The following is a 24,547-nucleotide window of genomic DNA, read 5'->3' on the forward strand; positions in this document are numbered from 1 at the left end:
GCTGCTTCCTTTCCACTTACAAGGTTTGTCATACTAACACACAGGCAAGTATTGCTAACATCTTACTGTGCACTTCTCACTTCTTCCATTTTTCTGTGCCTTCTAGATGTTTTTTCTTATTCTTTTCCTTCTCTATCAATTAGGAGTTATAAACACTGATGACTTTTACCTTTCACCATGAAATTTTACCAGGCATAAATTAAATTTTAAATGTAAATTAAAAAGTCAGTATCATAATGCCCCTCCTGAGTACAAAGACCTTGGGGATACTTTAAAAATTTTTTTTTTAAAGAGTTGTCTTTTTATTTATTTATTTATTTTTTTGTGAGGAAGATCAGCCCTGAGCTACCATCCATGCCAATCCTCCTTTTTTTTTTTTTTTTTTTTTTTGCTGAGGAAGACCGGCCCCGAGCTAACATCCGTGCCCATCTCCCTCCACTTTATGTGGGATGCCACCACAGCATGGCCTGACAAGCGGTGTGTTGGTGCGCACCCGGGATCCGAACCCGGGGCCACCAGCAGCGGAGCCCGTGCACTTAACCGCTACGCCACAGGTCCAGCCCCCAAGGGGATACTTTAATTTTGATCATCCTTCCCAATTTACTTGCCAGTGTTTTCAAATATTTAATCTTTTAACTCATCCAAATTAGACACTGTTTACTAACATTGTATCACCTTTAAAAACAACAAAGGCTCATTAAGTTTGATTCGGAGTAAAGTCTTTTCTAAAATTCTGTGACACTAACTGTATTTTATAAATGCACACACTAAACTCATTTGGCAAATCACATGGTAAGGCTTAAAATAAGGTTAATCAATTATATAACAATGTTTGCAAATCCTGTGTAGACCACAGGCCTTTATGGAAAGGGAATGGAGAGGTACATTTCTATTCCCTTCTCATAATGAAAAATCTATCCTCTTCGTTTTTGGATTTCTGCAATAACCATCCAGTTTACTACTTCCAATCCAGCCTCCATGCTGCAGCCCAAGTGATTTTTGCAAAGTGCTCTCTGATAAATTTCCAAACTCTTGACCACAAAACAAATGCCCAACTCCTTAGCATGGCTTAGAGGGTCTTTTGTGATCATGTCTTTCCCTTGTTTTTTAGATTCACTTGAACTACAAACTTCATTCAAACTCCATCCAGTTATATGATTGTTTTACTATGCTACTCTGTCACACTTTGTGCCTTTATAAAGGATGTTAATTCTTGCCCATCCTTTAAGACTTTAATGTCACTGAGAAAACCTTTCTGGATTTCCTCAGGCAGTAAGGTACTCACCCACCCTCCTATGTATTTTCATAGCACTTGATAGTACAAGTAGCCTTGATATTGGTAGTAAATGCTTGGTTCAAATCTACACTTCCTCATGTGTGACTTACATCTTGGTTTCTCTATCTGGTTAATTAGGTTGCTAGTACTTATCTCACAGGGTTGTGAGATACATAAAACTAGTTCCCAGTAATTATATTGCAAGTGCTCCAAAATGTTCTCTTCGTTTTATATAAACCTTTAAGTGCCCAATATGTGCAAGATGTCAGGAATACATCTAAAAAACGAATAGGATACAGTTCCTTTGCTGTGATGATAAGGGGCTCATTGGACAGCAGACTAAACCTGTTAGCATCAATATAGAAAGATTACTCAATAACTTATCTGAATGAATGGACAACATATATAAGCAATACACAATAATCTTTAAAAAGTTTTATGAGTGTAGACTTAAAGAACAAATGACAACTTCTAATAACTGGTATCGATTAACTATGAGGTTACATTCTGTGTTTGAAGATAATTAAAGGCATAAATAGTCTGTTTCAGGTGTTGGTAATAATAGAACTTTCACATAAGACATTACTTAAAGGATGAGCAATCAGTAGTATATATTGAGTTACAACTAAATTCGGACAAAAATGTTCTATACCTCAAGCACATACAAAAAATTAAAAAGCCTATCCAAGTATTTAATAAAACACTTATAAAATATTTGTCATATCCATAAAGTTTATTTTAAAAAACTGTTAAAAACTAACCATACAGGAATATTTATTAATATACTTAAAAAGTTTGTCCCCCATGTTGAAGGAAGATACATTAGCAACATCTTCCAGACACCATCTTTATAAAAGTAAAACTTCTAGATGCTGAAATGTACTACAGTAGATTCTATAGTTTACACTTGGAATCACAGGATTGGAAATCATTCTCCCTACGCCCCCGTTCCCCCCAATGTGGCAGTTACTATACTTAAATTAATGACATTCAATCATGTTAAACTACCACAGATCCTTAGAGTACAGGCTGCATTATCTACTAACAGAGCAAGTCTTCTCTATTTGTTCTCACATAATTATTTTAGATAAGCATTTGACTTTAAGTACAAATAAAAATACTACATCCCATGATTGTAAACATTCACCAAGAGCTTCCAGAGTACAATGAGTAATAGAGGTGGCCCAAGAGTCAGTCAGATGTTCCTCACTCATTTGGATACTGCTGAGATTAAGAAAAAAGTTTTGAAGGCAAATTATCACAAGCCTTACTTGTATTTCTGTTAAGACAGTAGTTCTGGATATGTATTTTTAGTCGAAAACACCTGAAAGTCACTCTAAAGACTATATTAAGCACCATTTTCACTTACCTGAAATATATTGAGTTAAATTCAGCAGTATATGTATGATCATTAATGTCAGAAATGAAAGATAATGGTGGGTCTCCAGTTCCTGTCTGTGGATACACATGGAGTACAGAGTTCCCATGATGCAACAGGAACCACTCATGCACGCCAAGGGCCACACGCAACCCGTAAGTCAGAGGCACAACTATTACTTCCGTCAGTGGATGCTGTACGAGCAGATTTAAGGCTGTATTCGGCTATAAAGAGTTCAACCTCCTCTTTAGTATTCTTCCTACATAGATTACAGACACGACTCAAAATTTCATTGGGTGAGAGGTGAAAAGTCCCCAAATAGTTTTTTAATACTATTCCCCATATAATGTATTGTCAGTATATTTACATAGGGGAGTGTTCTTATTTAAAACCATTTAAAAAAATGCAACCATGTTTTTTAAACTCTTATCCCCGTTTTCCTAGGATCACCCTCATTCTCATTTTCTGACTTCTGGTCAACTTCACATTTGTCAGACCGTTCACTGCAGTCCTTAGGCAATTGTGATGTTGCTCCAAAAGAGAATACAAATTAAAATATATTCACTGCCACCCACTTTGGGACAGGCCTGTTTGCAAAGAAAATGGTGTTCCTGGTGTTGAAGGATAACTAGGAAATCCATCCGGCTGAGCTGGATAGCTGTCCAGAGCCGAAGTTGAGTGAACCTGATAGAAAGAAGAATGTGCAGTTTAGCAGAATGCCAGATTCAATCAGGTCTGTACTTGCTTTGGCCTGTGCCACGCTACAGATATTCAGAATAGGAAAGAAAAGAAGAACTCGGGGGCAGCACAAGTCTGCTCAGTCTCCCGAAATTTTTAAGAAACATTCAAACTTCTTTAGATGGAGGAAGTACCTAAAAATGCATTAAAATATTTAACATTCTTTTAAAAAATCAATAGGTTTTCTCAAGATAATTTACTTTAATGGCCCCTTATTTCAGCTTAAATTGTAGAAGACAAGCAAACTTTAACTGTCACGTATAAAAATTCCATTTGCAAAATCTCCAAACTGAGATTTTAAAGTCTACGACCAGGAAAACCATTTCACACAGGTGAATATATTCCACCACTTTCATTACCCTTCTGCAGGAAGACAAGCATAATCTGCAAGTTTTGGGAGAACTAATTATCAAACCCCTAGACATTCTCATATGAAATTTTTTGCCAATGTTGGGATATCACAATCGGTACTGCAATGTTATCACTACAGAACCTATGCTACATATGCTGCCATTTTATTTACGCCCGATGTTGCCTGCTCACCTGCTGTAGCAGTGCTGACTGTGCAGCTGCATTATGCTGTAATTCCTGCAGGGATGACTGTGAAGGATTCTGGGAAAACCCGGGGATACCCGGGAGGGACAAAAGGCCTGGAAAAACAGAACTGCCTGCAGCTTGAAGTCCCGATGATAAGCTAAAACAGTAGATAGAACAGGTCAAACTGTAGATAAGACATAAAAGCGACAGCTTCGATATTTGTCAAATACAAGATCCTAAGATGTAAAAAAAAACAAAAAATCTTAGAATTTCTCTACTGGAAGGAACCATAAAAGTCAGCCACTCGCTGATGTAAAACTTACTCTTATAAAGTACATTATTGCGAATGCAATAAGTCTATGTTTTGCATATAATACTTCTTGCTATTTTATAATCAAGTTAAATTACCAAACACAAATCCTAATTATCTGAGCCAGCGTTAATATTTTATATATCTGTTTTAACATGTTCGAAGAGCCACAAAACATTTTTTGAGCAGTGAAGTTTTACCCCAGAAAAATATAATTTAGCATCACCAAACAATTAGATTTTGACTTTCATTTGAATGATTTAAAAATAAGACTATGGGGGCCGGCCTGGTAGCGCAAGCGGTTAGGTGCGCATGCTCCGCTGCAGCTGCCTGGGGTTCACCGGTTTAGATCCCAGGCACGCACCGACACACCGCGTGTTAAGCCATGCTGTGGCGGTGTCCCATATAAAGTAGAGGAAGATGGGCACGGATCTTAGCCCAGGGCCAGTCTTCCTCAGCAAAAAAGAGGAGGATTGGCATTGGATGTTAGCTCAGGGCTGGTCCTCCTCACAAAAAATAAATAAATAAATAAATAAGACTATGATCCACAAGTTAAGTAAAGAATGATTTTATCCTCTTTCCAAAATATTCACATACCCGGCTTGTGCAACAAGGGCAGAGTTGAAGTTGGAACTAAATGCTGAAGCGAATCCTGGGAGGACGGGAGCTGGTGATGGGGCTGTGGCAGCAACGGGAAGTGGTGTGACGGCTGCCACTGTAGATGGCGCCTGCAGCCCCGGGAACGAAGGGAGAGCAGGGGTGACGCCAGGGGTGTTAGCGACAGAGAAGCCAGGGTAGGAGGGATTTGAAGACAGCAGAGGTCCTTGAGTAACTGAAAAAAGTGAGGGGACAGCAGTGGACAGGTTGAGGGGGAAAGGCGCTGCTGAGACGGGTGCTGAGGCAGAAAGCCCTGAGAGAACGGCCGCTGTCGAACTAGGATGAGGGACAGACGCGGAGGTGACAGCTGCAGATGAGGTGGCTATTAACGATCCTGGAAGAGATACTGACGGATTAAGAGTCGGGTTGCCAGTTAAAGGGAAATTATTGGTCAAAGAAGTGAAAGGAGGAAGAGCAGTGAATACTGGAGTGATGGGAGTGGAGGAACCATGTGGAGGAAGGGAGATAGAGGAGAGGGGGTTTGAAACATTCAAGGGAGTACTCAAACTGGAGAGACCTGATAATGCAGGATTAAGGCAAGTAGATAGACTGATGGGCACTGATGCTGAAGTATATGCACGACCCAATGTCCCTGATAAACCTAAAGTGCCATGAGAGGGATTCACGAAATGAGATGGGCCTTTGAAGGCTGAGGGAGTAGGACTCGTGGGCTCAGTTTTGATCATAACAGAAAGAGTTGTTACAGTAGGGGCAGATGAAATGTGAAGGTCTGAGTTACTTGGGTGGGGGCCATGCAAAAGGGTAGCTGAGGAACCACAGCTAACTGGCACTGAAGTCGAAGATGATGTAGGAGTAGCTAGAGGAGACTGCACAGGCAAAGTAGAGGGAGTGGAGGTTGAATTAGCCACAGGAGATGGCAGGCCTGGGAACATGGCCAACCCTGGAGTGGAAGACCTCTGTGGGGCGGGAATGGCTGATGGGGCATAGCACTTGTTAACAGCTAAAGCAGGAGAATCAGAGTTCTGATTAGTAAGAGAAGACAGAGAAGCCAGCCCACTTGTAACGGCAGAAGATAAAGCAGAAGGGTTGATTAAATTGGTATCATTTGACGTCAGAAAGCCCTTTAAAGCAGACAGAAGAGGATTATTTACACCAAGTGGACAAGCAACACCAGGAGCAGAACCACCGGCAATTACAGAAGGAGTTGGGTTGGATACGCCTTGGGATGTTGGTGTTAAGGGCAAGGGGAGCCCTGCAAAGACTGAGGACAATGAAGCAGAACTTGGGTTGTTGGTAGAAGCAGCAGTAGAGGTGGCAGAGAAAGGGAGGCTAGTGAAGGGGGCAGAAGTAGAGGCAAATATTTCACTGGAAGCAGGAGTGGCCTGAGGTGTGGGTGTGGCCTGAGGGGCTGGGACAGGAGCAGCAGAAGGACCTGGCAGTGCAACTAGCCCAGAAAAAACTGAAGGAACAGGAGCAGACGTTGTACTGTGGACAGAAGTGACAGGTGCAGCAGGCAGCGAAGGGGTCCTGATAACTGTTGGATTTGGCGTTGATGGCTGTGGTGCGTGAACGGCTGCGGAGACCTGCCCTGGGAACACAGGAAGGACAGTATTCGGCATGTTCATCCCAGAAATGGTGGCGGTTGCTGATGCTGAGGGGAGATTTACTGCCTTGACCGGGGATGCAGTGGGGACGGGAGTTGCAGCAGGTGTTGAAGGGTTAGAACCATGAGGAGAAAAGAGTTGACTGGCTGGTGTAGAAAATGCTGTGGGGGGAAAAAGGGGCAAGAATTTATCATTATGCTGAAATGTCATATTTTAACTCAAAAGAAAAGCATAAAAATTTTTGTAGTATTTAACAAATATCAAAGAAAATCAGTGACAGGTATAACAGGCTATTGCAATGCATAAATTGCTAGATTCCCTTATCCTGGTTTTCACTACAGAGCCTCAGTTAGATCCAGTTGTCTTCTAGACTCTGCTCAGAATAGCCCTTCAATTCACAGTGAGGAAGTCTTGAGAAGTTAGCAAATAAATTTTCCTTTCATATTTTCCCAATTTTTAAAAATTCAAAGAATTTATTTTAACTGTGATTAAGGTTGGTGTATTGCCTTTACCTTTTACTCTTTCAAACCACTTATCTAGAGTAATAATACAAGTCATTTCTCCCTCTTAAGAGCTTTCAGGACATCACTTTCCTTTTAGGGGCATACAAGGCCTTCCAGAATTCACCCCATCTCTCCAGTATTCTTTGTTGCCACTCTGGGAGTTGAATTGAATATTCCAGATTATCAACCTACAGTTTTCTCCCCAAGCATTTTCTCATACTGACTCCTCTACACTACCTTAACCTCTAACTTTACTTGGCTTTTCCTAGGAGTTCCTTTAGGGGCAAGAAGCCGTGTCTAACTCATCTTCAGAGCCTTAGTACCTAGCACAGTGCATGGCACCTTATATTTTATAAGTGTTTGCTGCACTGGATACATCATGATTACCTCAACTATAGTTCCCAAACCCATCCAAGGACTTATTCTCAAGACTTATAGTTTGCTATAATATTTTTATTTTGATAAACTCTATAAATAATTAACATAAGTATTCTTGGGGATGATTTGGGTTTCCTCTCTAAATCAATTTTTAAATGACTGTTAGCCTCTGATGATCTTGTTGATGCCAAATGGAAACCACGACTTAGGTAGCTAATGTCGTAATAACAATTATCATCTGCTGCCATACCCACATTGAAGTTTGTTTCAGTTGTAAACAGAGAACATGTTTTTTTGCAGTCATAATCAACCGAAAGACATTTTCATGGACTAAGACTTAAATTTTTAAATCTATGCATAATGAAGACTTTTGACATACCAAAGCTGACATGGCCAATGTCAGCTATGTTAATCACGGGTACCATAGGAAAAGAACAGACGAAAATGGCATATACATTATACATTTCCACTAAGTGATGGCCAAAGGAGCCACATTGGGCTGAACAAATTTTACAGTTGTTTTAGAAAAGAAACATGGTAGAAGAATTGACCAACGGTAATATATAAATACACAAACTTCAAACTCAAAAGGCCTGAAGTCTGTACCGTATTTGTGTTGTAAGCAGTACTTTAGTTTCAAGAAAATAAGAGTAGCTATCATTTTAAATTTAGAGTTCGTATGAACATGGATTTTTACTTTTGTTTTTACTGAATTTGTTTTATAAGAACTAGAAGCACAGGGAATATATACTTAGTTTTGTGTTTGTAAATAATGTACTAAGAAATTATTTAGGTCAACAGTGGTGGGAAACATTTGAGAATTCACTACTTTATTTAACTACATGCTGAGGACCATGTAGTTAATGACAGATTGCAAGGTAAAACCAACCTGTCTCATAGTGTTCTTTATAGCAGCCTCTGTTGGAGATCTTTTTATATAATAGAGCAAAAGCCATGCACTGTTAATCATAGTGCCTACAGTTAAAATGCAACAAAACAAAAAAACAAAAAACCCCCAAAACATACCATGATAAATATCACTCTCCTGTCATCTAATTTGGTTGTTAACCATTAAACACTATCTGTCAGATCCTGTGCTTTGTACTTTACGCCCATCATGTCATTTGTCCTCACATAACCCTTTGAGACAGGTACTGACACCTCCATTTTATAGATGGGCAATCTGAGGCTTGGTGTGATTAACGAACTTGTTAAAAGATCATGCGGCTATTAAGTGGCGTTCAAAGGGTATAGTTTCAGTTATGCAAAATGAATAACTTCCAGAGATCTGCTGTACAACATTGTGCCTACAGCACAATACTGTACTGGGTACTCAAATATTTAAGAGGAAAGATCTCAATAAATGAGATCTTACTACAATAATAATAATAATAACAATGAAAAAGGTCATGTAGTTATGAAGTAGTAACACTGAGATCTGAACCTGGGTCTGTCAAACCCATGTTCCTAACCACTATACTAGTTTGTCTTTATTTTTGTTTCTTACTGTGCTTCAAAAAGGAAAAAAAAAAAAATCTTAATCATGCTAAAATAACATAGCACAGGAAAACAAAGTATGCTATTCCTAACAACCGAGCTTATGACACTTAACCTATTTATTCCCTTCAAAAAAAGATCTGCTAATGAAGCTGAGTATAAAGACTGAAGATTCTTTAACCCCCTCTTCGCAGAAGTTAGATGACCTGCCCAAGCTCACAAAGCCAGGTGGTGCCAAAGCCAGGACAAGAAACTGGGCGTCCTGACAGTTCACTTAGCACTCTTTCCACCCCACTCTGCTACCTCCTTTAGAAACCACCAGCTCAAAAGCACCACTCAGGCACCATTCTCAGGGAGTGGGATTCTCCCATCCAGACTCCTGATCCCGCACCATAATGATGAGATTCACGCACTACTTTGTTGCACAAGAACCAATCCCAGATTCCGTCTCACACCGGAAAGTGTCTGCATCCTGACCACACTTATCCTCAGCTAGGGGAGGCATAAAATGGTACAGTGCTGCTGCCATCTGCAGGCATTACAGGCCACATCTCATCTTCATTTTTCAATTCCACTTACCCTTTGGCACCCCTTATTCTTTTCTTTCTAAGTTATTCTAAGTTATGCTACCCCAAATGCTTATTGAAGTAATTAAATCTGAAAGTAGTATCTGACATAGCATTTGTCAAAAACGGTTTTCATCACCATATGTGTTTATATCAAAAAGAAATGAGGCTTCTAATATCCCGTAACATAAAGTTAATGTGGATATAATGCCACATAGCACTTAGATTACATTGAAAGTTTTGCAAATAGGATACAAAAGCATATGGTTCATTTTAAATCTAGTTGATATGTGCATTTCATGTTGTGTGTATGAAATGTACCACTATTAAGCCAGTTTTAGCAAGTATTGGTTAGTTAGATTCTTTAACCAGGAACTTTCCCCAAAGCATAAAGATTTCCAATGCACTCAACTCAAAATCATTTCAGTGAATAACAGAGCAGACATCACTATCTCTGGATCAAACCTGGTACTTACTTTGATTCTGTGTAGATTTTGACTGACTGGAAAGGTCTTCATTTTCTATATAAAAATAAATATATAAAAGTTGATTTGAAGCTTTATCAAATTATTCAACACCATAATAATCAGAGATTGCGGTCAAGAAAAGAAAAACTCAGGACACGTATGTATACTATATTAGGAAAAACAGGGCCGGCCCCACGGCTTAATGGTTGAGTGCACGTGCTCCGCTGCTGGCAGCCCGGGGTTCGGATCCCGGGCGTGCACTGAGGCACCGCTTCTCCGGCCATGCTGGGGCCGCGTCCCACATACAGCTAGAGGGGTGTGCAGCTATGACATACAACTATCTACTGGGGCTTTGGGGGAAAAATTAAAAAAAAAAAAATTATAAAAAAAAAAAAAGGAAAAACAATGTATGCCTATGGGGGAAAATAAGGAAATAAACAAAAATCATAGTAGTAACTATATGAAGACACGTAGGATTATGAGCAATTGATCCCCACCGCCCTCCCCCCGACTACTCCTTAACATATCAGGTTTTAAATAAGTATTATTTTATAGATATATTTAAGAACACCTTCCGGAAAGATGATGGCCTGAGTGTGGCACCCACGAGAAAGCGCAGCCTGCAGCTGGAGTGCAAAGAACCACTGTCACTGGCTAAGCTGACAGACAGTCACTTTTCGGTACCACTGCCTACAACAGTAGGAAGACTCGGAAGTGGGAGGTGGATGCTGAGTGCAGAATCCACTGTCATCTGAGGGACCAATCTCGAAAGCCATTGTGGATCACCCAAGCAAACAGAAAAGTGGCCCCCCTCACTTGTTGCACTCAGGTCAGGAAAAGGACCTATGCTAGGAGCTGATAAGGAGAACTACCCTAGTTAAGGCTTACTCTAAGCCTGTGAGGTTGACAACCTAAAACACGCTCCTCCCCACCCACATGGGAAAGGACCCATCTAACCAGACCATCAGTCAAAGGTACAACGGGAAAAATGACCTCTCATGGCTTGACAATAACTGTCCAAGAAACCAACATTGTGACAGGCACAAGGCGCAAAGGAAACCCTCAAGCCTGACATGGTGAGAAAGAAAGATCATGGCTTGTTTCAGGGACTTAGTACAAATAAACAACCAGAACGAATTGTGTCTATCAACGGAGATTCAATGAAAAAGAGAGAAAAAACCTGTGATGCAAATTAGGAACACACACACCCATAATACTGCAAGAAAGTAAGCAGAGCAGGTGACGACTTCAGATAAAAATCCGACTCCAAATTGATAACTGCAAAGAATGGTGACGATCAGAATAATATTACTGAAAGCTCAATTACTTAGTTGGAAATAAGAAACAAAAAAACTCCCATTTAAAACGGCAAAAATACACAGAAAAGGATATCATAAATGAATAGGTAAGAGACTCAGAAGGCAAAGACAGTGCAAAATAAGAGTGCCAGAAGGAGAAAAAAGACCAGATGAAAAAGCAATAATTAAACAATAATAAAAACAAAATTTTCCTAAGCTTCACAGACTTGAGTTTTCATATCCAAAGGGCTTACAGAGTTTCAGGAAAGATTAATGGTAAGATAGATCCCTAGACATCCTGGTGAAATATCTGAACCCCAAGATTAAAAGACATTTCTGAACTCCAAAGATAAGGAATCTCTTCTTTGTAAGCTTACAGAAAGAGTCCAAGGTTCTAACAAAGAAAAGAAAATTAACTGGAATTGGGTTTCTCATCTACAACCCTAAAATATGTCCTCTTTTTAAAAAAAAAAAAAATTTTTTTTTTTGTGAGGAAGATCAGCCCTGTGCTAACATCTGCCAATCTTCCTCTTTTTTTTTTTTTTTTTTGCTGAGGAAGACTGGCCCTGGGCTAACATCCGTGCTCGTCTTCCTCCACTTTATATGGGACGCCGCCACAGCATGGCTTGCCAAGCGGTGCGTTGGTGCACGCCCGGGATCCGAACTGGCGAACCCCGGGCCACCGCAGCACGCACACTTAACCACTTGCGCCACTGGGCTGCCCCCGTCCTCTTTTTGAAGAAATGACTTAGAGAAATTTTCTGCTAAAGGAAAATTAGAATGAGCATGTCAGAAAAGGGAATCAAAGAACAGAAGAAACAGTAAAAAGCCGTAACTTTAAAGGCACAGAAGAAAAAAAGGTATAGTATTCCAACAAAACACAGAAATGGATGAAAAAGGAGAGGCAGTATGTAAGTCAAACGGTGGAGTATAGCACAGCTTTTTTAGTTTTTTGTACAGTGACAACTATTAAGAATACAAAGGTAATCACTAGCAATATTACAGATAAAGTTTGGGTGGGGGCAAGAAGAGGAGAGTTAAAAAATAAAACAACAATTTGACTAATCCAAGCAAACAAAAGTAAGGAAAATGAAAAACTAGGATAAAAGAATAATAATGAATACAAAAATAAAATGGAAGGACTAATAACAAACATGTAATTTTTATGATTATTGGAAATTCCTATTAAGTCTCTCTTCACTGGTTTAAAAAGCAGAATCTAGCTATAAATGCAATTTAAAAACCAACTAACCTACCAAATAAAACCCTAAAAAAAAATTAAAAATAAAGATACAGGTAAAATACATATGTAAAATGAAAGCAAAAAGGAGTTAGGACAATATTAATGCCCAATAAGGCCAGGGAAAAAAGAAATATTTTATAGTAAAGTATAATTCAGCTGACACTAGGTAATTAGTAATAAGCAGCTAGAAATGAAATATTCCATTTATAACTGTACCAAAAAATACCTCTAAAACCCCTAGAGACAAACCTATGGCAAAGAACCTATATGAAGAAAACTACAAAATCTTGTTGAAAGAGATAAAATAAGCCCTGGGGTGGAGGAGAAATACTATTTGACATGACAGAAAGATGTAAAATGACTGAATGGTAAGACTTAATATCATAAAAATATCAATTCTCGGGGCCGGCCCGGTGGCGCAAGTGGTTGGGTGTGCGCGTTCTGCTGCGGGGGCCTGGGGTTCGCAGCTTTGGATCCCGAGCGCGTACCGACGCACCGCTTGGCAAGCCACGCTGTGGCGGTGTCCCATATAGAGTGGAGGAGGATGCGTACGGATGTTGGCCTGCGGCCGGTCTTCCTCGGCAAAAAAAACAGGAGGATTGGCAGATGTTAGCACAGGGCTGATCTCCTCACACACACACACACAAAAAATTCTCCCAAAATTACTATATAAGTATATATACATAAATTCAACTGTTTTCAATTGCACATTAAGTGTGTAATTGTGTTCAAAATCACATTATAGTGATCTTAAAGTTCAGATGGAAGAATAAACTTCCAAAAATAGATAAGAAAGATGTAAAAATATAGTGAGAGAAAGCTAGTCTTATTAGATATCAGAAGATATTATAAATCTGCTAACCAAATCCATATGGGATCATCACAACATAAAATAAGTAGATTGGGATAGAAAAAAAAAACCCCAGCATTAGAGTCATGTGTGTCTTTGAAAACTTAAGATAAATGTGGTATTTCCAATCAGTGTAAAAACTAGGTTAATAAATGGTGCTAGCAAGACTGGCTACCATCTGAAAAAAAAATTAAGATGAACTTCTATTTCACCCCTATACGAAAATAAATTCCAGACGGAATAGGAGTCTTACAAGCTCTAAATTACCTGAACTACCTAGGGTTAAGATCTAATCAAGCTAACACGGTTTCAGCTTTTCTTTGTCTCTATTTGTCTAGGCAAAAATGTAAAACTCTAAGAGTGAAAGGTACATAAACAAGGGCAAGAAATGATAAATTTTGGAAAAAATGTTTTACAAGTCTTATCAGTAAGAGTATGCAGCTGCAAACACCAGAACCACTCTGGCTGGTAAAACAGAAAAAGAATTTATTAAATGCTATTAAGTAACTGAGTTTCTGGGGAGGGAAGTGAAAAAAAACAAGTTCTATCCCTTACTTACACACATAAAAAAATAAATGGCAAGTAGAATAAAAGCTATATATTAAAAAAGAATCACTATAAAAATAATTAGAGAATATAGATGATATTTTCATACTGTTGGGATAGGGTAGGGTTTTCTAAGCAAGACATTTAAAACTCAGAAGAATCAAATAAACAATAATTGATCAAAATAAAAATTAAACTTTTATTTATAAAAGACAGCCAAATGAAAATGTAAGCTCAATCAGCCTTATCAAATTCGCGGAAGTTAAAAAACTGGTAATATCCCATGTTGAAAGGACATGAAGGAACAGTATGCTTGTATCCTCTCACTGGCAGGTATAAACTAGTTCAGTCTTTTTGGAGAACACTTTGGCAATATACAGAAAAATATTTATCCTTCACATCCCGTGTTCCCAACAGACCCAAGAAACAGGCTGAACAGGGGCGTGCTGGGGAAAGAGTTTAAGCCCTTCTGAGCACCGACGAGACTTTCCTCCCATGGCAGGAGCAATTTGCCCAAATGGCGACACTCATTGTGTCAATCATACTTTTTCATAGCCTGTCCAAGTTTCTCGCTGATGAGAAATGGTTCTTATTTCTACAATGTGCTCGAGTTCACACATGCAGGCCAAGGCCACTCTAGGGGACCCTGTGTATCGTACTCAGATCCATCATCAGGCTCCTAAGCTTGTGCTCCCTCTGTCAGGACACACCATGTCAAACACCTGTCCCCTCCAAGTGCACATCTGTGGATGAATAAGTTATTTACTTTTAACACCCCATGATAACATGATTTTACCTGTTCCTACTGGATTAGGAGTATATGGAGGTGGAGGGGGCACACCTGGAGCTATGACACTGGCCAACGGTACCAGACCTGCATTGTTATAAGCACCTAAAATAAAAATATAACAGAAAAAAATATATAATTTAGTATCGTTCTGTGGTCAGGAGTTCAAACCGTGTTAGTGCAGCTATCTGATTTATTTTTAAAACTGTTACATAATAGAGTTGCATTTTACATGGAGGTTTGGGTCTAGGGTTAGGTGAAAACTGAGATCAAATGAGACTCCTCAAGATTCCCATTTCCCATTGCATGCTCACTCCAGGCATAAGCTCACTGAATGGCCTGAATGGCATGGCAGGCAGAACCTGCCATACTTAAATTATTCGTCTTTTCTGTCAAGCACATACACTTGACCTTTTTAAGTTAAATGCATTAATGATATCTTTGAACACCAATTACCAAAAAGGTAAATCAAGATGATTTACCAAAGCGAAAAGCCATAATAATAAATAACGATTAAAAATAATCTATAATTAATTTATCAAAAGGAAAATATCCTAAATAAGCTCTCTCTGCTGCATTCTTGTAGACCAAGACACTAGTAGCTGACTGTGGGCAAAATTAAACTCATCATAGCATACTTCCTAAGTGCTCCAGATTCCCAAGAACATATACGAACATTTACTTTGCTTTCAATTTAATAAGTAAACAGTGAAAAAAAATTAAAAAATGAAAGAACTTACTTGGTGCAATAGTTGCATGTGGCCGGCATGGAGGTATTGGATAAGGAACAGGTTTATGTGGATTGTACGTTGAAGGAGGCTAGATGAGGGGGGGAAGTATAGCAGTTAGAAGAAAACCAAGTAAGCAGTGTCCTGGCAAAACAAGGTACAACTTGTCTTTCAAAATATTTAGTCCCAAGAGGCTAAAAATGCCCCAGCATACCAAATGCTACTGGACTCATACACGGCACAAATGAGGGAAATTCTTTGCTTTAACAAATGTGGTTCCTATAAATTGCAAAGGCAGATCCTGTCAAAGACTGTTGCGGAGGTGTTTATTTTTTATTTTAGTATTACATCATTTCCAGTGAAGGGTCAGACCTTATCGTAAACAGCATACTCCTCTCTAAACCCAGCCTAGGTTAATCCAAGAATTCCCATCTCTTCCTATGTAAGACAAGAAATCCACTAGGCTTTGGAATTCGGAATTCTGACAACTGCAGTAGAATGTTGACTGGAGTTATGAATTCACTATTTTAGTGGTTTTGCCTTTTTAAATCCACAAATCTTATTTTATACTTGATGGAACTTATACAAGTAACAAAGCATTCAAACAACTAGTCTTTAGAGAACCAAAGATATCTGAAGCTAAGTCAAACAATATACTTTTTTTTTTTTTTTTTTTTTTGTGAGGAGATCAGCCCTGAGCTAACAGCCAATCCTCCTCTTTTTTTGCTGAGGAAGACGGCCCTGGGCTAACATCTGTGCCCATCTTCCTCCACTTTATATGGGACGCCGCCAGAGCATGGCTTACCAAGCAGTGCGTCTGTGCGCGCCCGGGATCCGAACCAGCGAACCCCGGGCCGCCGCAGCGGAGCGCGCGCACTTAACCGCTTGCGCCACCGGGCCGGCCCCCAAACAATATACTTTTAATGAGAGAGAGAGAGAGAGAGAGGGAGGGAGGGAAGGAGGGAGGGCTGGAGGGCATGCCCTAGGGAGGGTGCACTTGTGCCCTCGGGGCAAAGGGGATCCACTGGTGGTAAAGGATCCAGATTCTTTCTGGCTCTCATAATGGCGGCCCTGTATGATGCGCTAGTCTCATGCAATGACTATCATCTGTGACTATTCTGCTACGAACCACTGCCACTGGAGTTCCTGTCAGTGGACAGGCAGGGATTGCAAGGTGGCCATGTGGAGGCCTCAAGTACTTCAACCCCAACAATCCTTCAACCCAGGGGTTGTCTTCTCTTCTGTTTATATTCCAATCAATCATTATAATCACTCCCTTGAAAATACTCTCATCCTCCTGGCTCCATTCTTCTTTCACTAATACTAATACTAATTCGACCAAAACACAACCTTAGTTAAAGTGAATTCTCCATACTCCATACCTCCAAGTGGACAGCTGAATGAGGCTGGAGAAAAAGATAAAAACAATTTGACTGGGCTTACTTTAAACTAAAACATTAAACCTCAGAAGGGCCCTTCACACTGTTAACTAATTATACTGTAGTTCTCTATACCATTCACTCTCCTAGAGTTTCTAGTATACTTTGAACTTCACAACACAAAAACAGAATTCATACTTTGAATGGACAGGAAGCTACACGTAAGAGTTAAGAATTGTTTCATGATTTATTTTCTAAACATACTGGTTTGGATGGTCCAAGAATCCGTGCAGCTATTCCTTTGCCTTCATTAGTACATTCTTCACCATCTTTTTTCAAAGGGGTTCCCTATTTAAAAAATAAATGAAAAGAAAGAAAGAAAGATAATTGAGACTTAAAAAAAACCCCAAACCAGAAACAAACAAACAAACTCCTCACTGTATTATATTGAACAAAATATACTTAACCTGGTAGGAGTTTAAGGACTTGGATTCCAGACCCAATCCTGCTCTGGCTGCACGACTCTGATAAGGGCTGAGGAACTCTCCTCTGGCGCAGACCCATCCTAACATGTACAGAAGCACTCAGAAATAAACATGTCACTGACTAGGGGCCTCCAGAGACTCCAAGGTGGGTTTGGAAGCAATTAACTGTTTTTCCAAGTTATTTCTTTTCCTTTTGTATGTTAAGCAGATGTAACCAGCAGCCCTGAAACTGACCAAGCCAGAAACTCAAGGGAGATGTAATCACTAGCCATCCTGAAACTGACCAGGTCTCACCACAAGAGCCATGCCTATGACTTTTGCCTTATTTTTAACAAAAAGATCTCTCCAGGAGAAGCTTAGGCCTTATTATGTGGAAGCATGTTCTCCAGCTGAGCCTGTGCAAGCGAATACCCCGCCTCTCGCTTTTGAATATGCATTCCTCAATAGAAATAAAAGTTCCTGCTTCCCTTTGTTCGGGGACACCATGACTTTGGAAATGGTTCCTCATCTCCTCCTATTTGCTGCAAATACACTTTGCTTTGTGAGACAACTTCCACTGGTGCAGTCTTATTTAACTCACCAGGAGGTGAGCCCACTTGGTTTGGTAACACACACACTGTACACATGGGGATGACAGAAGGGCAGGACAAGGTATGTTCTAATGTTTTTCCCTCCACAAGAGGAGCAACCAGAAATAGACTTCCAATGCTACAGTATGTATAATACTCAGAGAATCAAAAAGAGTATCTGTATTACAGTTGAGAATAGATAAAAAATGGTGTTCTTTATAAGTATTAAGTTTGATAGTTTATATTATACAAGGGCAAATGAGACCTCATTCAAGACTGCTATAATTAACAGATCAGAATAAGGTGACAGACTATTACAAAGTGTCCCCCTAATAATGTGAGTCCCTTAACGGTACATACTAGTATGGAAGCCAACTTCCAAGATGGTCCCCAGTGAGCCTCATCTCCTAAATGTCCTTATACAGTTCCCTTCCAGAATGAATAGGGCTGACCTGTGCAACAAATAGGATATTCCAGAAATGATGGCATTTAACCTTCAAGGCTAAGTCACAAGAGACAACAGTTTCCACTTGCCTTCTCCTGGATTATTTGCTCTGGTGGAAGTCAGCTGTCATATCATGAGGTACTCAAGCAGCACTATGGAAAAGTGCTTACGGTGAGGAACACAGACCTCCTGCCAAGAACCAACATTAACTTGCTAGGCATGTAAGTGAGCCACCTTGGAAGCATAGTCCTGAGCTTCAATCAAGCCTTCCGATGACTGCAGCCTCATGAGAAACCCTGAGCCAGAACCAAGCTAAGCCACTCTCAGATTCCTGACTCACAGGAACTGTACAAGACAATAAACGTTTATTGTTTTAATCCACTAGGTTTTAAGGTTATTTGCTACACCGCAATAAAAATATATCGTTCTTTGCAAAAGTTATTTTGCAAAGAAGTCTGAAGTACACTGGATGATACAAAAAGAAGTTTTCTTTCTTATGGGACTTCTCAGAGCCTTTATTATGCAACGTGATTCTCCAGGAAGAAAACATTGCATGCAGTTTCCCAAACACACTTAACTGTGAAACTGAGGAATACTGAGAATTTGAGAAATGCTCCTTTATTAAATGTAAATCACTGCTTCTAAAATACTTGGAAAAACAAAACAAAACGAAATCATCCTCTTTTATGTTTGGCTTGTTCTGTACATTTTACACAAATACTTCAATGTAGTTTACATATGAACTTTCAATCAGTGGTGAATCTATGAATTAAGTTGCTGACATAAAATTCCTTTCCTTTGTAGAAGCACCATCAACTGGCATTTTCTTTAAATATCATAACTATGCTAAATTTCATATTTAACCACAAGAAGTTTCATACGTAAGCCATAAAAGCATGCTTGCTGGGAAAATTCCATTTATGCGACTAGGTCTTCCTTTGGGATATGGATTTCCTGGGATTGTTCCACAAGAAGAGATCATAGCATGAGGAGCTTTGCAGCCCCCCTTGAAAGCCTGTAACATAAAAAAGAAGAGGTGGCTAAAAAATCAAATAAACTCATAAAGTTAAGTACTCTGGATATTGGGAAGCCCGGCTGAAAAAACATGAATTAATAGCATCACATTCAATCTGTTCATCCATCCATCAGCATTTACAGTGGTGAATATGACCAAAATTAGTAAGTAAAATCACTTTATTTAAACGAAATTATCAAAATGGTAACATAATGTTTTTAATGTCACAATTAATAGACTCCTATACAAAGATATCTTCAAAACAGATTTTGTAAATTGTGTGCAAAAAAGTCCATTTACTATTTAATACGTCCCATTTCTCTGACGACCAGAAAAGAACATTATCCAACTCTACAAACACCAAGACTCATGTTACGGGCAAGGCAAAAAGAGCACAGAGACCAAAGAGACATGGTCTCCACTCTCAAGAATTTTATAATTTAGTGGAAAAAATACAAACAAACAAATAACATGGGACCTTGGATGTCCAAAGAGCTGTGCTGTTGAAAAAGCAAGAGTTATTCGGGTACACAGTGTTCAACATAATATTACACGATGATGAGATGCACTGAGGGACGGAGTGTGGCCCAGCTTGTTCATTACTGCATCCCCAGCTTCTAAAATAGTGTCTAACACATACCGAGTTAGTGCTCAATAAGTATTTATTCAGTGAATGAAAAACACTATATTAGGTGACATGTATTCCAATAGATCTATATTGTATTATAGGAATATCAAGTTATGTATACGTAGCTATATTTTACAAGTATGTATGATGTTATAGAGGTATATTGGTTTTATAAATTGATTCACAACACATATAATTAGCTATACTATCCAGGCCCCTACTAAACACTCCAACACTAAAAATCTTCTCAATTTTTGGCTATTATAAATAGCACCATGGTGAATGCCCATATATACGTATTTGTATATTTCTATTTATTTCCTTAGAATAAATTCCTAGAAATAGAATATTTGGGTCAAAACGTATGAACATTTTAAAGGCTCTTCAAGTTTACCTCCCAGAAAAGTTCTACTAATATACATTGACCAAAGGGCCTATTCCACAGAACACTCAGGCCTAGATTATTTCTGAGAAAGAAAGTGACATGATCAGAATACTTTATAAGGAAGAAAACCACAGCAGTAAATGCATGATGCCTTAAAGAATTTAGTCAAGAAAACCAATGATGAAGTTACTAAAGCAAAGAAACTTGGGCTCAGATCTTGCTTCTGCTACAGTAACTTATGACTGAGGCAAAGTTTTCTCCTCTCCCTGAGCTGAGGGGAGGGTGTAAGGATTAAATATGATTGGGCTGCAGAAAGCAGTCTGTGTCTCCTCAAGCAGGTTTCTAATTACTAATTCAGTTTCTAGCCATAACAGTTCTGAGAAATAACTACCTTAGATGACAAATCAAATTTTCTAGGCTTGACAAGGACTATTTCTCTCACTCTTAGAAATTTTAAATTAATAAACTAGAATTTTGCTTTATTATTCATCTCTTAGGAATTTGATTAACATAAGCCTGATGACAAAGCAAATTTAAAACATTCCTAAATACATAAAATTAAAGACAAAAGCTTGGAGCCTGGGCAAAGTTACTGAGGGACTGAGAATAAATACCCCATGAGGCTCAAGCTGAGGGGCCAATCAGCCTCTCACTCTCAAGCCATCTCTTCATCCTCCAGCATCCCCTTCACTCAGCTGTTTCTCCTCCACAGACTGCAGGGATGTCATTCTGAACCCATCGCATAACAGCAGTCAGGTTATTCATCAAAGTTAACATAGGAGTGAGACTGGTACTTTTTTCTTCATCAACATTCAGAAAAACCAATGTACCATTTATACAGCAATCTTGAGAAAATTACCTGTTCAAGTACTCTCTTGCATCGTTTCTTCTCAGACATATTGATCCTGAATAAATCTTCAATGGGACGAGCATTCTGGGCGTCAACAATGTTTCTACCAAGGAAATAAAATTCAGCTTTTCATTTAAGAATCTGGACACACATACAGAGGCCAACAACCTTGGTTTCCCACACAAATATATCTGAGTAAGCTTTTCCCCATGACACAGGGAGAAAACTGTGATTATTTCCTTTTAATTGGTGAATGTAAATAACATGTTTACATAAAGATGGTAAATATAATAACTGAACTGAGGTTTATCTGGTTACCTGAAAGCAACAAAAGTAATACTATAAATAAAAATCACTATTTTGACATTCTTGAAAATATACCCTCTCAGTGAGTGTTAGGAGAGCTATGGCAATAGAACCAACCAGGTGTTAAATGCAGAAAAATCATGGCTGATCTAAAAATGAAGTTTTATCTTTATTTTAATTTTGTGTTTTTGTGGACATCTGTAAATATATAAGAGACTTAAAAATGCATGTGCTATAAATAAACGGCAACTTATAGACTCTTTCATTCCGCAGAAGAGCAGATTCCTTTTCTCTTTGAGCTTACATTCATTACAGTCACTTATCAGATGCTGTGAGGGATGCTTACACCTATCTTACAGTATTTAAAGTTCACATACCCTACTAAATAGGTGAGATCTTCATTTTTATGACTGAGGAAAATAAGGCCTAGAAACAATAAGTACATATTAAACCAAAAAATATGTTGTCAGAATGTGGCAGAACCCGTCTAACTGTAAGTCCTAGGGCCTTATCAATGAGCCTTTCAAGTCATTCAGAGTAGTAAGGTAAAAGCAAGTCACTGAAATGCAGACAAATCAAAACAAATACTTTTGATAAGCCCCCTTATTTTGTAAGTTATAACCATGTGTAATAAGTACACTAGATATTTAGATATAAGAATTTAGGTCTATGCTTTCGTAGATTTTATTAGAGTTCCATTCACTAATATAATTCTAACACATTAACACACACTAATGAGTTAAAAGACATTTAAAAAGTCTTTCAAATTTTCTCTAATAAAGTAAAAAGAAAAAAATACTTACGAAGCTAACAGTTCAAGAGCAACTAGTTTGTCTTTACTGAAGGTGAAACAATTGAGTATATTGACCACTTCTGCTGGGTGAACAGCCACCATTTTCTATTAATATAAAAAATAATTTTATTTTCAACCTGAGAAATTTTCATGCCAGAAATTGCCTTTTTTAGGGGAAGTATAGTTAAATGTTCTTAATATAAATATTTGAGGTGAAAACTGTTTACTCAAAAGTAAGCTCTAAAAACTATGTGAAGGGGTCAGCCCAGTGGCGCAAGCGGTTAAGCACGTGTGCTCTGCTGCGGCGGCCCGGGGTTCGCCAGTTCAGATCCCAGGCACGCACTGACGTACCGCTTGGCAAGCCATGCTGTGGCGGTGTCCCATATAAAGTGGAGGAAGATGGGCATGGATGTTAGCCCAGGGCCAGTCTTCCTCAGCAAAAAGAGGAGGATTGGCAGATGTTAGCTCAGAGCTGATCTTCCTCAAAAAAACCCAAAAAACTAAGTGAATTAAACTTAGGCTTTTTCAATAACTATTTCAACTGAAGATCTAAGTTCTCCTATGTGCTCTTTTTAATCCACATTTCTCAATGTGTTCATTTATAGGAAAAAAAATTTACATATACTACTTTTCTCAGAAAGGTTATATAAAAAGTGGATACTTACAAATATGGGAGATACACTGCTTGAGAAGTTAGGAAAAATTACATTCCTCAGTTAGAATGCTAGGTAAGCCACAATCAGCACTTCCCCAAGTGAGATCCATGGTGAATAGTGTTACTAAAAAGGGGTACTACAGTCACGTCAATTAGGGGAAAGATGGGTTAAACAGGTTTCTTTACTGCAGAACTTTAAGAGTCTTATGTTAATGTGCACTGTGACACTCCAAGATTGTGGGGAATGTTACATAATTTATTCAACTAGGGTACATGTATCTTTGAAGAGCAGGTAGAAGATTTGGCCAATTTATAGATTTATGTTAACAGTAGAGGAAATTCAAAAGGAAAGTCACTGTAAGAAGATCAGTTAGAATCAACAGCCAATAGATTCCTAAAATTTGGAACAGTGGTTCCCAAACACTTGTACTCACGTACCACGAAAAGAAGTGGTAAAACTATATACCCCTTCCATGTTTTTAAATTGGCATCTAAAAATTTTACCAGAAGTTTAAATATTCGCAAAAGATTGATTTCCTTATATAATAAAGTTTATTATATATTTGCAAAAACCTCAGAAATACTGATTTAGCTCATTTAATTTATGAAAATGTCTACTTTGTAACCTAATTGTCAAAGTCAGTCTTCAGAGTGTGAAAACAATCAATCAAATCAGACTTACTTTGTCAGAAAAGCTCAAATTTAACTTAATTCAAATAAACGCATTAAGTTGTGCCTGCGCTGGCCTTCTCATCTCTGAATTTTAATTCCAAAGTAAGTGGACAGAGGAGCAGGTCTCAGAGCTTAGTCATGAGATTGCTGTCTTGATAAAACGAGGCAAGGTCCCCATCAGTATTTCTTACAGAAGCTCTCTGCTTTGCTCTCCCTCTCAGGAGACTGCACTATCTCTTTGATCTTTGGCAAAAGATTTTCACCCTCAGGTTGTGGGTGGATGGGAGAGATAACTCTTTTTTTTTTTGGTAGAGTAGAAAAAAAGCAATTGTTAAAGAGGAGAGCACCAACAGATCCAGACATTTTCTTAGGCAAATCAGTTCAGGAAGTTAAGGATCTGCAGATTCCCTTACAGCTATCCATGCCTGACACTCTGAGGAAAATCTTCCTATTTGACTTAGATGTCTGTTAATCTAGGCTCTAGCACTGTGCTGTCCATATAGCAGCCACTAGGCACATGTGCCTGTTTGAATTAAAATTAAATAAAATTACAAATACAGTTCCTCAGGCAGACTAGACATATTTTAAGTGCTCAAAAGCCACAGGTAGCCAATGGTTACCGTATGGGATAGTGCAGGTATAAAACACTTCCAACATTGCTGAAAGGTCATTTGGACAGTGTTGGTCTAAAGAATGAAAGTATAAACCTGCCTGACTCTTCTTCTAAGACTAAATACAATATAATACAAATACAAGATGAAGACATCCAAAAATAAAAGGAAGTGCATAAAAACACTTAAGAATCCAAACCCTATGTTTTGCTCGCCTATACTTTCTCCTTCAATCTGCCAATTAGTCCTGTGGTGACGTGACATTCTACCTTTCCAGGTTCTATGCTGTAAGGGATATACTGAGACAGAGGAAAACCTCCTTGGCCTCCCTACTCACTCCTACAGAGAAAAGGAATAGAATTGCAATAGATAGGATTTGACATTAATAGAAATTGCATATAGAATTCCTGTAAAGGTAATTAGAGTTTCA

The 24,547-nt window shown here is 38.7% G+C and overlaps 2 protein-coding genes across 1 annotated transcript in view; one reads left to right on the forward strand and one right to left on the reverse strand.

Moving 5' to 3' along the window:
* Positions 1 to 24,547, forward strand: part of LOC131409892 (phosphatidylinositol 3,4,5-trisphosphate 3-phosphatase TPTE2-like) — a 222,171-nt gene that overhangs the window by 44,497 nt on the left and 153,127 nt on the right.
* The window catches only part of LOC131409887 (proline and serine-rich protein 1-like), a 28,135-nt gene continuing 5,505 nt past the window's right edge, over positions 1,918 to 24,547 (reverse strand). Inside the window, exons 4-13 of the mRNA XM_058547637.1 lie at positions 22,190 to 22,284; positions 21,090 to 21,183; positions 19,107 to 19,217; positions 16,968 to 17,051; positions 15,337 to 15,415; positions 14,606 to 14,701; positions 9,882 to 9,926; positions 4,837 to 6,622; positions 3,936 to 4,086; positions 1,918 to 3,338 (exon numbers count right to left, since the gene is read on the reverse strand). Of these exons, the coding sequence (XP_058403620.1) occupies positions 3,216 to 3,338; positions 3,936 to 4,086; positions 4,837 to 6,622; positions 9,882 to 9,926; positions 14,606 to 14,701; positions 15,337 to 15,415; positions 16,968 to 17,051; positions 19,107 to 19,217; positions 21,090 to 21,183; positions 22,190 to 22,284 (2,664 nt within the window). The 3' untranslated portion in view covers positions 1,918 to 3,215. The remainder of the gene's footprint in view (positions 3,339 to 3,935; positions 4,087 to 4,836; positions 6,623 to 9,881; positions 9,927 to 14,605; positions 14,702 to 15,336; positions 15,416 to 16,967; positions 17,052 to 19,106; positions 19,218 to 21,089; positions 21,184 to 22,189; positions 22,285 to 24,547) is intronic.

The sequence above is a fragment of the Diceros bicornis genome, chromosome 9, assembly GCF_020826845.1.
Source record: "Diceros bicornis minor isolate mBicDic1 chromosome 9, mDicBic1.mat.cur, whole genome shotgun sequence".
NCBI classification, from domain to species: Eukaryota; Metazoa; Chordata; class Mammalia; order Perissodactyla; family Rhinocerotidae; genus Diceros; species Diceros bicornis.